The sequence below is a fragment of the Pocillopora damicornis genome, chromosome 11, assembly GCF_964200805.1.
Source record: "Pocillopora damicornis chromosome 11, jaPocDami1.2, whole genome shotgun sequence".
In the NCBI taxonomy this organism is placed as follows: domain Eukaryota; kingdom Metazoa; phylum Cnidaria; class Anthozoa; order Scleractinia; family Pocilloporidae; genus Pocillopora; species Pocillopora damicornis.
In genome coordinates, this window is record NC_142680.1 from 7,350,758 (window position 1) to 7,364,837 (window position 14,080).

Genomic DNA, 14,080 nt, shown 5'->3' on the forward strand with positions numbered 1-14,080 from the left:
AATTCCCACTGGTGAAAGATTTGTCAGTAACTTAGGGTGCTTGGTAAAGTTATAAACGTAAAGTTGAACTCATTCTGGTAAAACTCACCATACGTTTCACATTAAGAGGGAAATATTTTGCCTGAAAAAGTTTCTCAAAATTATCAGCATAAAAACGGGAGTTACTTTTTTTTATTATTTCCTAAGGTACAATTTGACCGAAATCACCTCAGTAATTTGGAGTGGACAATGATCTTGTTTAGCTTCCAAGATCTAAAACTATAATCGAAAGTTTTTTTTTTTCCAAGTTTAATTCTTTTTAGCCTTGGGTGTTAATTCCTATGAACCTTTTCGAAAGCTCTCTTTTGAGCAGCGACCATGAAATCATCTCACGTTAAAGTAAATGAAATACTTAGTTGACGGTAAAATAGTTCAGTAGCAGTTTAATTCTCTACAAAGCTCGTGTTGTTGTTTTCTTCCTTGACAGTGTGCAGGGATAATCAAAGATAAGAGTAAACTTTATGCAATCCGAGAAAGACAAATTTCTGTAAACATTCTTTGAACGGGAGTTTGTAGAAAAAGAAAATGTTGCTGTGCTGTTAAATTTTACATAAATACCTACGGTTTACGAAATAAATCGTTAATTTCGAAAATTTACTTAAGGAAACTATACAATACTGCATGCCTTGTGACTTCCCTCAGCAATTTTTATTAGCGGTGTCATCTAGTTTTTAAAACATGCAATTGGGCTTGACTCGATAAATGAAAACGTAAATGATCTGCAAATGCAAGCTAGGCTTATATGTTAATAATCTTTTTTTGCGTACTTTGACTATATATTGACAAAAGTAGACTTTTTTTAGCACATACACATGCTCGAGCATTATTAACGACGGCAGAGGCTGTTCATCAACGAAATTTTTGCTCATATAATTACCTATAAAGGAGAGATGGGAAAAAAGGGGCACTCGAAATTTGCGAAATTCCCTTCTGAACTCGCTATTTGCGAAAGTATAAATAAGTGGATTTACTGAAGCACTCAGATAAGACAAAAAGACGTCAATCAGCTCTAGGACAGGTTTCTGGGGAAAAACGCATCCAGAGTGCAAGTGCCCACATTGGTATCCAGCAACACAAAAAGCCAGCGGCCACGAAGAACAAGACTCGTCTAATGCTTATATCCCTCACTGAGCTGTCGTTCATTCAAGCACCCAGTGGATACGCGAGTCTATGGTGTTCTTTGTTTCATTCATCCGTAAAATGTTCTAGTCTCAGTTAAATACATATCATTTCTTGGCAGGTTGTTAAGATTTTGACTAATTTATTGCTTTCAGTTAAGGCCCGTGCAGGAATTCTAACTGAACACGTGAAAGCCTTATACGCTAGCGTAGAAGGAGAAGGAATGATTGAGTGATAGATGCGAGGAGTGAATTTTGAGTCCTAACAACTACTTGGAAATTTGCTTTCAGCCGTTTTCTCAAATGAGTAATTGTAACAACTTGCATATATAATGCCACTATGAATGATGGGAATTTTCACGGACGGACTCACGGACACGATAACAAGGAGTCTACGTTGCCTTGGGCACCGTAGACTCAAAAAGAAGAAGACTGGTACAAGAAGTTGGTAGCTCACCTTCATTGTTGTTAGTGTTCGCGACATCTCGACTAACTTCTTCAGTTCACAATTATTTACCTAGATCGAGGATATTAACCGTATGCGCCACGTTTTCTCTGCTTTGGTACTTTGTACTCTGTTTCTACTCCATGAAAGAAGCTCATTTGCGTATCACATTTGTTTAAAGCTGACCACCGCTTAATTTCAAGGCTTCCTTCTAATAATGTCACTTAGTTTCTACATAATTTTATTTTTTTGCAACATACACTGTTGGTAGATTTTCTATAATTTTTCTTCTTTCCAAAGGAGATGATTTTTATAAAATTAAGATTCGCATAAAGTTTACTTAGACTCGAATGCAGGCTGTCTATGTATGATTATTTAGTTGTTTCTCAACTCACGTAAGCCTAATCTGCTCTTTTTTATATATTTGTCTGTCCTTTTTCCAAGAAAGTGAAATTTTCTTTGTCCCAGAAAACGAAATTTCAAAAATATATCAGAGACATAAGAAAGGTGCTCTTCAAGAGATGCAGTATGTATGTTAGTGTAGGACGAGAAAGAATAAACAGCATTCAGCAAAAGCGGGGTTGAACTCAATGAATAACAATGACATGGCAACCATTCGAATTTTGCATTTCAGTGTTAACATTGTTCATTTCAAGAAATGCGTTCTTTTTTCCAACCATTCTATTTCAAGGTTGTACGTTTCGCGAAACTTGGAATCAGTTTTCTCCTTAACGAGAGTTATTATCTCATCTTTCACCTTATACTTTTATGTTTCCTTTTGCTTACTATTTGCGTACAAACGCGTCTAAAATTTAAAGTTTTGAGTTGATAATTTAAATTGGCTGACGTAAAGACGTTTCTGTTGCTGTTGTTGGTTTTGGATTTTTATTTTTTTCAATAGGGCTCTATCTTGCTGATAGTTTCCCCTGTGTTTGATATGAATCAAGATACAAATAAATATGTTATTTGTATTTGGAAAGATATGCTTCAGAAGAAATTAAAATGAAAAGTCATTTGTTTGATGAAATATTCAACAATGGACTTTGGTCACTAAATAATTGTCTCAACACACCATATAATACAATGTCGAAATATGACCATCTAATTTTGAACTAATTCTTGCTATTTAAAGGTTAGACACTTATATAACCGAAGGTATTCGCGGTAACAATTGAAATAAATTTAAGTTAAATTAATGAGTCAGTCAGTATTGTAGTATACGCATCCTAATACGATCTTAATATTTGAAAATTAAGGGTTCTACAAAAAGAACCTGTGCTACGCCAGATATGAAAAACAATTTAAAAAAACCCTGTTCAGATGTGGTCAAAAATATGTAGAGACGTAATAATAAAACTTTGTCTTATCTTACCTTAGTTACGCAGTATATTTTGAGGTGTTTTAATATTTTTTTTAATGGTAACACCCAGTGTCCGCAAAAGTGTTCCAAAGCCAGTCGAGAAATTTAGAGGGAGTGCTGAATGATTTAATATTATTAGTATAGGTAATCACATGAGGCCAAGTACTATTAAGGATTAATTGCACGAGAGTTTTCAAAATTTTCCAAAATTTTGAAAACTCAAGTGCAATTAATCCTTAATAGTACGAGGTCTCATGGGATTACTTGTTTATCAATAAAGGGCAAAATTTATACGAAGGAAAATCACGCGCGCAGTCTATTTTTAACAAATTTCAAGATAACGAACGGTTGCTATGCAACGGATTAGCCAATCATTAACAGGTAATCATGCCCTCTCATGATTACTAAAAATGCCCTCGATTAAGAAAAAATGCCCTCTCTCTCAACCAATCAGCGCTCAGTAATTTTGCCCTTTATTGATAATCTTAAAAAGTGACAGGTGAGAGAGAAGGCTGGTTGCAATAATTCTCAATCACGCAACTACCAGCGGATGTTTGTTTCTCTTGGAAAGCGGCTAGATTCCATTTGTGTCATCTCCACCAGTCCACAAGTGATTATATCAATATTTTCCAGGCCTGTCTATTCTTGGTTTTCACGTGACGTCACAGCATATGCAAATTAGGCGTCCGCAATATTGGTGTCGCAGAAGCATATTAGCATATGTCAAAATGCAGTGTTTTGGTGCGTGATTCTTTATAATATGTCGCGTGATTTGGACAAAATTTCTGAAAACATCAAAAGGGAAGAAAAAAGGAAGATATTTGCAATATAATTTTAAGCGACTATGTAAAAAGACTAGAGTCACATGTTAAACAAAAATATTTAGAAAAAATATCACTCGTGGGGATCAATCCCGCTACATTGATCGACGCAAAGTTAGATCCACAATGTTTACCACCTATAGAAGCAACAGATCTTCTGTTTTATTTGGTTATCGATACGAGTTATTATACAGAGAAATAGTTCAAAGCTTTCAAAAGCTTGGAGGCCTACAACCCAATGGTTTCCTATGGCTGATCAGGCACGCTTCCGCAAAGATGAGAAAATTGATAATTTAATTTATGTACAACGGGAGTCTCAACTAACCTATTAGTGTGAAGATTTTTTCGCCTCCAATTTCCCACTGTTAAAAGATTTTTCAGTAACGTAGGGTGCTTGGTAAAGTTATAAACGTGCAGTTGAACTCATTCAGGTAGAACTCACCATACGTTTCACATTTTGTCCAGGAATAACAGGGGAAGATTCTGCCCGAAAAAGTTTCTCAAATTTATCAACAAAAAAACGGGAGTTCCTTTTTTTTATTTCCTAACATGAAATTCTTTCGATTAAGAAATGATGGGTATCCCAAACTTTTCGCCTTAAAGAATTGATCACAAGAGAACGAAAGGTACAACTTGACTGAAATCAACTGAGTAATTTGGAGTGGACGATGATTTTGTTTAGCTTCCAAGATCTAAACCTATTATCGAAAGTTTTTTTTTTCTAGGTTTGATTATTTTTTAGCCTCGGGTGTTAATTCCTATGAACCTTTTAGAAAGTTCTCATTTGAGTAGCGACCATGAAATCATCTCACGTTAAAGTAAGTGAAATACTTAGTTGACGGTAAAATAGCTCAGTAGCAGTTTAATTCTCTAGAGAGCTCGTGTTGTTGTTTTCTTCCTTGACAGTGTGCCGGGATAATCAAAGATAAGAGAAAACTTTATGCAATCCGAAAAAAAACAGATTTCTGTGAAGATTCTTTGAACGGGAGTTTGTAGAAAAAGAAAATGTTGCTGCACTGTTAAATTTTACATAAATCCCCACGGTTTACGAAATAGATCGTTAATTTCGAAAATTTACTCAAGTAAACTATACAATACTGCATGTCTTGTGACTTCCCTCAGCAATTTTTATCAGTGGTGACATCTAATTACTAAAACAGGCAATTGGGCTTGACTCGATACGTATACAAAATATTTTTAAAAGTAAAGTTATTTTCAATACAAATCTATTATGGCAACTCCCAATTCTCTTCAGTGGTATTTTTAATCAAGCGTACTTGGCATGGAAAAAACAACTGTTTGCTTTACACAGACAGACACCTTAATTTAATTCAAGGCTCAGGTGGTCGTTTCAGTTGCTTGAAGACTATTGTTTCCCGCTTGTCTCTCTCGAGCTGAATTAGTGAACACAATACTTTCGATCAATCCATCCGTAGGAGCCCTGTTTCCCGCTCGTCTCCACTGGGCTAAATTAGTAAAAAACAACACCCCAGTCGATGCATCAGCAGGAGCCCTGTTTCCCGCTAGTCTCTCCCGAGCTAAATTAGTAAAACACAGCACCCCCAACCAATCCATCAGTAGGAGCCCTTTTTTCCGCTTGTTTCCCTCGAGCTAAATTAGTAAAACACAATGCCCCCCTATCGATGCATCAGTAGGAGCCCTGTTTCCCGCTTGTCTCTCCCAAGCTAAATTGGTAAAACAAAACACCCTCAATCGATGCATCAGTAGGAGCCCTGTTTCGCACTTGTCTCTCTTGAGCTAAATTAGTAAAACACAGTACCCCCAATTAATCCATCAGTAGGAGCCCTGAAGACTAATTTTACCCGCTTGTCTCTCTCGAACTAGATTAATAAAAGAAAACACTCCTAATTGAATTGTAGTTGAGGAGAATAGCATAATTTTTTTTTGGGCAAGATTTTCCCTTCTAAATGGACTTGAATTAAGTTTGAGACCATAGCTGATCGATAATGCGGGTATTGGGAGTCTTCGATCGATTTCTAATTTACAGAATTAATTTAGCTTTTTCCCATTACAGCTTAAGCTTTACATCTTTTATCTATTTATATGATGATTTATTATTATCATAGAGCTGTTGAAAAAAAAAACAACTAATCACGGCAGAGCATCATGCTTTATAAGATCCCGCATGACCAGTCGACCTCATCGCTTGAATAAGACTAGCAGTATGCAGTCGAAACGTCGCGATCTGCATCACACGTGACTACATCGTGAGGCGGTTACCGGTTACCTCGCCACCAGCGAACTCACCACCAAGGAACGATCTCGCCACCAACGTACTCGCCACCAAGCGAAGTGTTAGACGTGTTAGACGAGAAGACTTCGCTTGGTGGCGAGTACGTTGGTGGCGAGTACGTTGGTGGCGAGATCGTTCCTTGGTGGCGAGTTCGCTGGTGGCGAGTCTGCTTGGTGGCGAGGTAACTGGATACCATTTTGACAACGTCTGAATAGAATTGACCAAAGAAAAATAAAAGGTTGGATTCTACACAAAACAGTCATCATTTATTGCCTTCGGTTGGGGCACCATTAAGGGAAATGTCAAGATATGTCATTCTATTTCTGAAACTCTTTTGCGTTTTCAGTCTACCCTGAATTCAGTGTTGATAGATGGAAACATGGTAAATAAGGCTTTATTAATCAGTTTAAAATTAAAAGTAATCTTTTTAGAACTGTTTTCAAAGAGGGTCTTTGTAACTTCCAGCTTTCATACACAGAATCGAGCGAGATGTTCCTAAAGCCGGTCAAACGTCAGCTTTTCCCTGCCGTCGCAGCACCACAGTTTCTTTAAAAACTTAGGCTCCTTTATAGGTTGCTTTATACTTGTCTTTTCCAATACGTACAAAATCGACGCCTTTTTTATTCTTTTCTTACATAAAAAAGTGACAGCTGCAGGTGAGGGGGAAAGCTGTTTGTAATAGGTCTGAAAGACACAACTACTAATGGATTATTGTTTTTGCCTAAGGCCTGAAAACTTTCGTTCATCCAACATTTGTTATTTCAACATTTCCCAGACCGTTGTGTTATCAGGCTTTATAAATAAACGAGATTGGTCAAAAACCTATTGTCTATTGCATCGGTAACCCAGAGAAATTTGACACATATATGTGTTTTGTTTTAATTTTATTTTATAAAAGCAATAAACCACACTTTCTGTCGGTTGACCAGCGTAATACCCCACTCGGAACGTTGGGAAAACACTCGAAAAGTTGTTTATCACAAGTAAGAGTGTGGTGCGGTGTTTAATGACTTTCCGTAAAGATGGCGAGAGCAATTGATAAATAAATGTACATATGGAGTTTCACTACTTTACTTGAGAAAGATCGAAGATTACGACACTCCCTGTTTCCCACACCAAAAATAAAAATATTTGAAGAAAAATAATCATCTTACTTCGGTGATTGATAAAGTCACGAATGTGCTGCTGAATTTATCTGTGGCGCCGTTAGCTTTAAACTTTGTCTCACGATTAGAATCAGGGAGCTCGACCAAATTTCTGAAAATTGCTAGTAAAGAACTCTAAAGCTCTCATTTTGTTTGCTTCAAGGAACAGCTGGCTGCGAGTTAAGGTAACAGCGGAAGGGCCAGGATTTTTTGATGTATTTTTAACTTCCTCATAGTGACGTCTGCAAGACACACAATTGCTGAACGAAAGCCTAAACAAATGCAGTAAAGACTAAAACATCTGTATGTTTAACTATGATTTCAAGAAAAAAAATAATTTTTTTTATTCTGCCAAAGTGTATATAAGTTTGCCGTTTTCGAAATACTTTTTCTTTTTCATTGAAAGATAACCCAGAAAATTACTCTTTACTTGCGTAAGCTTGATTGCGAATTTTCATTAGCATTTTTATTAATTACATAACTGGCCTATTGTCACGTGTAACTTGTAACAGGGGGTAAGTTGAAAGGCGAGGTATTAAAAAAGAATGAATTGTCTATTATTCGGCATAGCCCTCAAGCCCTTGAAAAAACTGTCATTTTGCTAGAAAAACACTGAAGTTGTGAAAATTCAGCTGGTCCGACTGATTAATGTAAACTATCATATAAACTGCGGTGTTTAACAAAGATTTCTAACTTGGGAAAAACGGTAACTTCATATTTGTAAATTAGGATTATGTATGACTTGACTCAGTCAATTAGCATTTCATCATATGATCATGAATAACTTTTGAATATTTCGAAAAGCTTGTGTTTACTCAAATAGGACGCGATAGCCTGGCGTGCGCAGGGATAACCACTAAAAAAGATTCTACGATAAAAATTCTTCCTTTCCTTTTTCGAGTCAGAGCAGGAAATTGCGATTCATCGAAGGGCGTGGCTTATTTTCTTATTTCTGCTCACTACTGTCCTTTAGTTTATGTTTTTGTCCGCTTGTCTTTCACGAACACGTGAAGTGAAACAAGTTTTCTTTATCCCTATTGTAACATAGTTGTCAAGGAGTGGCATACTGGTGAAAATGTCCTGTACTCGTCAAATTACAAATGCTAATGTTGAGACGATAGTTAAGGTTAGGCGTGCGCCGAATACGAGACTTTTGTGTGTAGGTTATATGTCGTTGGTTATCTCGTAATTTTGTGAATATTAAATTTGCTTCCTTGGACACCGCACCTATGAAGCCTAACAATGTAGAGAACAGCTTAAAGGTCTTTGTAATCAATCTTCCTTACTAAATCTAGGTTTGGGGAGACAAAAGCGGTTTTAGAATTGTGCCATCAAGAGTCACGGATAAATTTCTGATGTAAATAACTTTTTTTTCATGAGATAAAATTAGTTCAAGACACAATCTCACTAAATAGAAGCAGCAAAATACCGTCTTATATAGCTTCCTTTGTCATAAAAAATGTCCCTAAATAAAGAAAATTTCATGAGATAAATTTATTTCAAGACCCAAGCTCACACCCAGACAAAATAAGTAGAAGCGGCAACATGTCGTCTCAAATAGCGTCCTTTGTCATAAAAATGTCACGGGTAAGGCGGCGCGTCATAATATCAACCTTTTTCCTGAGTGCGTGAAAGGATTAATTTTTTTTTTTCTGAATCATGACTGAATTGACTTTAAATTTTCTAATGGCCGACGATCCTTGAGGGACTCACAAAAGTTTCCTACGCGTAGCTATCTTAAAAATGGACGCATGAATACTAATACCACATTTTGAGGCCGGTAAAGTGCAACTTAATCTTTTATTTATGTCAAATTACTTATTTCATGTGGAAATTATCCCTTTTAGCATATTTACTTACTCATAAAGCCTCACTATCCGATGGATAGGGGCCAGAGTTTAAAGCCGTTGTCACTCAACGATTAAAAAAGATGCTTGAGGTTCTAATATAACACTTGAAAATTTAACTGCTATTAGGAAATCATGAAGAGATTAGTGATAATGATTTTTGAGGAGCCGTTTATTCATTCGAATGATTATGAGTTTATTTACATCTGTCGACTTCAAGTTTAGCACAATGAATTATAAGTCAGCGATAACTTAAATATTATCGAGAGTTCAGTTTCTCAGTTCTCCGTTTCTGAATTTCATCACACTGAATCCCTTTTAATAAAACGTTTTTTGCTGGTGTGAATGGGGTCTTAATCAAAAGTGCGCATTCATATATTTTCCTATACGTAGAAATTTCCTGGTTCTGTTTTTTTTCCTATGGGAAGGGAGGGTGTTGGTGGTTTCTGTTCTGATACAGTGTATATAGGATTAAAAATTTTCCTTTGAAGAGATCTGGCATACGAGGAATATACTCTACCAACTTACTGTATTCTGATATGTTTGTACTAATTCGACAATTATAGCGGGAAATATCATGAACATTTCTGCGAAACATTACACAAGTTACGTTCCCTTCTACTTTTAGCGGATAGGATGTTATATTAGAAACTTTGAAAATCTACAAGACTTGTACGTTTGCTTCGCCCTCATGTTTTGCAATTTCCTTCTCATTAATTAAGGCAGCTACATTTCGCAGATCTCTTGCCCTTTCACGGTGACAACGAGCAGGTTCTGGAATTGCTTTCGAAATGCACCAAAATAGTAGAGGAAAAAAAATCGTTACATTGACCTAATTTAAAATATTAAAGGTACAGCTATTGTTTATAAAAATAGTCAGGACAGATCAGGAGAAGTATTACCAGGATTTTAGATTTTGTAAAATCTCAGATAAATCTTTTTAAGAGTCTTGGGAACGTAATATGTTGAATAAAATTTGTTTGAGTTTTCTTTTAAACGCATTTTTGGAAAGATTTCTTACTGCTTGAGGTATTACATTCCACACTTTTACTCCTATTCGAGAGAAGGAATTCGCTTGAACGGATAGCCCAGAAGGTTTGGTATAGAAGTTATTAGAGGCAGAAGAACGTGTATTGTAAGAATGAACATTAGATATATCTTGAAATAGATCTGAAATAGCGAAGAGCTCGTTTCTGCAACTTTAGGAGCTTGTCAAGGTAAGATTTACAAGCCTGATCCCATACTGTCAGACCGTATGTTAGGTAAGGAGCTAAAGAGCTTAGTATATATTTAAGAGGGTATGCGTTGACAGAAAGTGTCGTAATTTTTCGATTAATCCTACGGTTCTGCTTACTTTAATGATTATCGGTTGAACGCGATTAAACCATGAGTTGCCAGGGTCACGTCAGTGCTGAATATACCAAAAAAAACCCTTGATTTTGGTATACGGAATCGATCAAATTCCACCTTCCAATAATCAGTTACAGAGGCTAAAGGCATTACCGCTGTTTCACATAGCAGATCGCTGACTGCTTAAGCAATGACATAGAGGTTGGTAGTTGATTGCAGTTTTGTGTTTCTGTATGCTACTATACAAACCAGACGGTTTCCAATGATGCTTGTGACGCTCAAAGCAACACATACACTCGCTTCAGTTATGACAGCAGCAAAGCTTCGTATTGGTAGCTCTAGGTGTTACATATTACCAACTGATTACACAAAATAAAACCAACAAAAACAACTAATAAGTAAACATATAAGAGAATTAATGGATTAAGAGTCTGTTCATGTGAGGGCCGGGCAGGCGTGACACATGCCATCACACCGATTTCTTTCAAGAAATTTTTTTGTGAGGGTCAATGAGTTATTCAAGAATCCAAAGTAGTTCGGGTTCCCGTCTAATCCTTGGAGTATTAGGGCCCCCACATCAAATCACGGGGTATAAGGCTAAAATTAGCTCCAAAAATGCACTTCCATCGAATCTCTCTCACACTAACAGAATGCAATGGATTTTGATCTTCTTAAGTCCAATGGTTATTTGAACGTTAAGGAAATAATTTAAATTTGCGGTAATTAGATTACTTTTGCCAATTTGTCAACGCTGTCTATGAAATTGAAATATACAGAACATTTTAGTTTGTCCTAGCAGTGGACATGGACACCATCTACAGAAGGGACATCTGCATCTCGACCTGGGCCACTAGAGAACGCGCTTGAGCAGCGTTTCGACCAGGCAGTTTGCTGTAGGGCCACAAAGACGTGGACGTTGCTTGTCGACCATCACATGACAACGAGCCACCAAGGTCCGGCAGATAAAACGCTGCACAGGTGGATGTCAATTTACACCAGTAACATCAGGCCTCACTTTGCCCAGGAAGAAGAGAACCAATCATTCGTTAAAGATGATGAACAATGTTTCAGGTCTGGGACCATCAAGAAGCACTTGACGGAGATTTTTTAGGCAGCAGGGGCGCTTCTTGATAGGAGGGTTATTAAGTATTGCTATTTGTTTCGGGAAGATTATGTGTTAAAACAGCTCCTGATCATGACGCGCCATGAGGTCAGAAACGTCTGCAGGACAGATCTCCACGTTAGGCGCCACGTGGTAGACTTCAGCATGATTAAAGAGATCAGTGACTTTGTCCGCCTCCGGACGAACAGTGCCAGGGCCTCCCAATTTTCCAGACAGGGTGACTTGCCCTTTGAAAATGACTCCAGTCTAGACGCTTCACAGAATCGTCACGCAGGCCGTGAGCGATCGCTGAGGCAAGAAAGTATTGCTTTGTTACGGGAAGATAACGTGTTAAAACATATCTTGGCCCAGAAAGGAGAGGTCAGGTGCTATTAAAAAGTTAAAAACTTTTTCCGAAGGAGGCGGGTCTCCAAATAAATCCTGACCTCTACAACCCTCAGTTGAATAGAATTGTACATATAAACTGCTCAATTACAACTTTTATTTATTGTAAATACTGCTGTAGATAGAAGTGTAAATATAATTTTAAAACTTTAATTGTTATACCGTTGTATATATGTAAATATCCTGGCAAAAATAATTCGAGCTGGTAACTCGATGATACCCCCGGTAGGTCGAGGAGGTTCGTCAGGGATCAAACACGAGCTGGTGTAGCCAACCTCCGGGGAGTGCCCCACGAATACTCTCAGATCTCAAGGTAGTACTCTTGTCGTTTGATACGGCAAGGGGGGGGGGGGGGGGGATCAGGGAACCAAAGCCTCCTTTTTTACCACCTTTAACTTTATATCAATCTATTCAAACTAGGCACCATTTACACGGTTCTTTAGCCAATACATTCGTCAATATCATTAGACACTTTCAACGCAAACGGAGCAAGAATCTGTGAGAAATTTATAGCAAAAGCTGGATCAAATTTCCATAAAAAGTTGTAAAGATATGTGACTCTTCTTTTTTAATCACCACAGCCAAACTACATAAAATTTACACCTAAATAAAACCCAAGAGCTTAACTTTGCGCCAATATGATTTTCATTACAATCATCTTCGTTAAATCGACAAAAAAACCCGCTTAAATATGACTTTCGAATAATAAGCTATGTTGGGAAACTGATTCCGAAATATCCTACAACGTTCTTAGTAGGCGGCTGTTAATTATGTTGTAATCATGATTGCAAATGAAAGCGCCTATATGGAAAATTATTCATAGAAATAGTTTGGAGAATGTCTCTAAAGGTAATTGCACTCTTTGAACCGGAACTTTCAATTTTTTTCTTGCGAACAAGGGCTTTTCTAGTCCTCTTGTAGTTTTTCATAAACGACTGAGCGTCACCTCTAATCAGCTAAAAGCATTTTGTGCTAATTTGTTATGAATTTAGAAAAAAAAATCTTATGTCTTATCGAGGATAGAAAATAAGTTGCTGATTACATCACAGGCATCAGAAAGAGAAACTCAGGGGAAAGTTATTCTGCTTTAAAAGCTGGCTGTTAACAAACGGAAAGTCGAATAAAATTAATTTATTTTCCATTTAACCATCAAGCCCTTGGATCTGAAAAAGCTTTGACGTTATAGATAGAAAAATTCTGAAGAAGCAAAAGGTTATACTGAACGATTTTATCATCGTGCTTGCCAAATTCAAATTGCAATTCATTGTATTTTCATCGCACGCATAGCAAAATCTATCCAGTTCTTACTCACAACCCTTCCACAATTTAGAAGTGAACTGATGCTTGGGATTTTGTGGCGTAGTAAATGGAATACTGAGCTAACAAGTTTTTACTTGTCTCATTAAATTAGAAAGTATACTATGAAATTTAGCTTCACCTTCCCCTATTTTGATGTAGTTAGGCGTGGTGTGATTCAATCATACATTCAATCGTTTTTGTTAGTAGAAAATTTAGGTGAATAGTGTTATCATCTTTCTCATATGCAGTGTGTCTGGTGAGGTTTCCAACTTCCTATAGAGGAAGAAAAGTGACAGGAGTTCTGGGTTCTTCGTTCAACTTCACATGGACCTTTCGTGGAAATGTTAAAAGTTTTGAATGGGGCACAGAGAAGAGCGTCAATAACTTCGATGAAGTGCTAGTTTCTATAGACAATTCCAACTCTGTTAATACCATCGGAAGGTCCTCTCGATACCATGGGCGTGTGAGCGGAGTCTGGGACGGTAAAAACCCAGGACAAGTCACCTTTATACTGAACTCGATTAACATGGGAGACGAAAGGAGATATGCATGCAGGCTCAGACCAGTGAGCTTGTTTGATTCGTATGCCTTTGATAATGTACAGTTGCTTGTATCTGTGGGTAAGAAAACAAAGCTTTTTTCCCTTTGCTTATTTTTTTGGTAGAGACTGAGCTTCACTGTAAATTAAACTCGCCGAGTAATGCGTTTATTACAACAAAAGGTACAAGTCATGTAAGTCAGACTCTCATTAAGGTGATGGCTTTAAAGGCTAACGTTAAAAAAAATCTGGCCATTTTGCCGCTACCAGTTAACTTCTCTCCGTTTCAGTTTAGGGAAAATTTTGAGGTTAACTTTTTTCACGAATTACGGTTAAAATTTGTCCACTGTTACTGCC

The 14,080-nt window shown here is 37.1% G+C and overlaps 1 protein-coding gene across 2 annotated transcripts in view; it reads left to right on the forward strand.

Moving 5' to 3' along the window:
* Window positions 1-14,080, forward strand: part of LOC113673223 (uncharacterized) — a 49,410-nt gene that overhangs the window by 34,038 nt on the left and 1,292 nt on the right. For both annotated transcript variants that reach the window (XM_089187528.1, XM_089187529.1), the window contains exon 2: window positions 13,434-13,805. In XM_089187528.1, coding sequence (XP_089043654.1) covers window positions 13,434-13,805 — 372 coding nt within the window. The remainder of the gene's footprint in view (window positions 1-13,433; window positions 13,806-14,080) is intronic.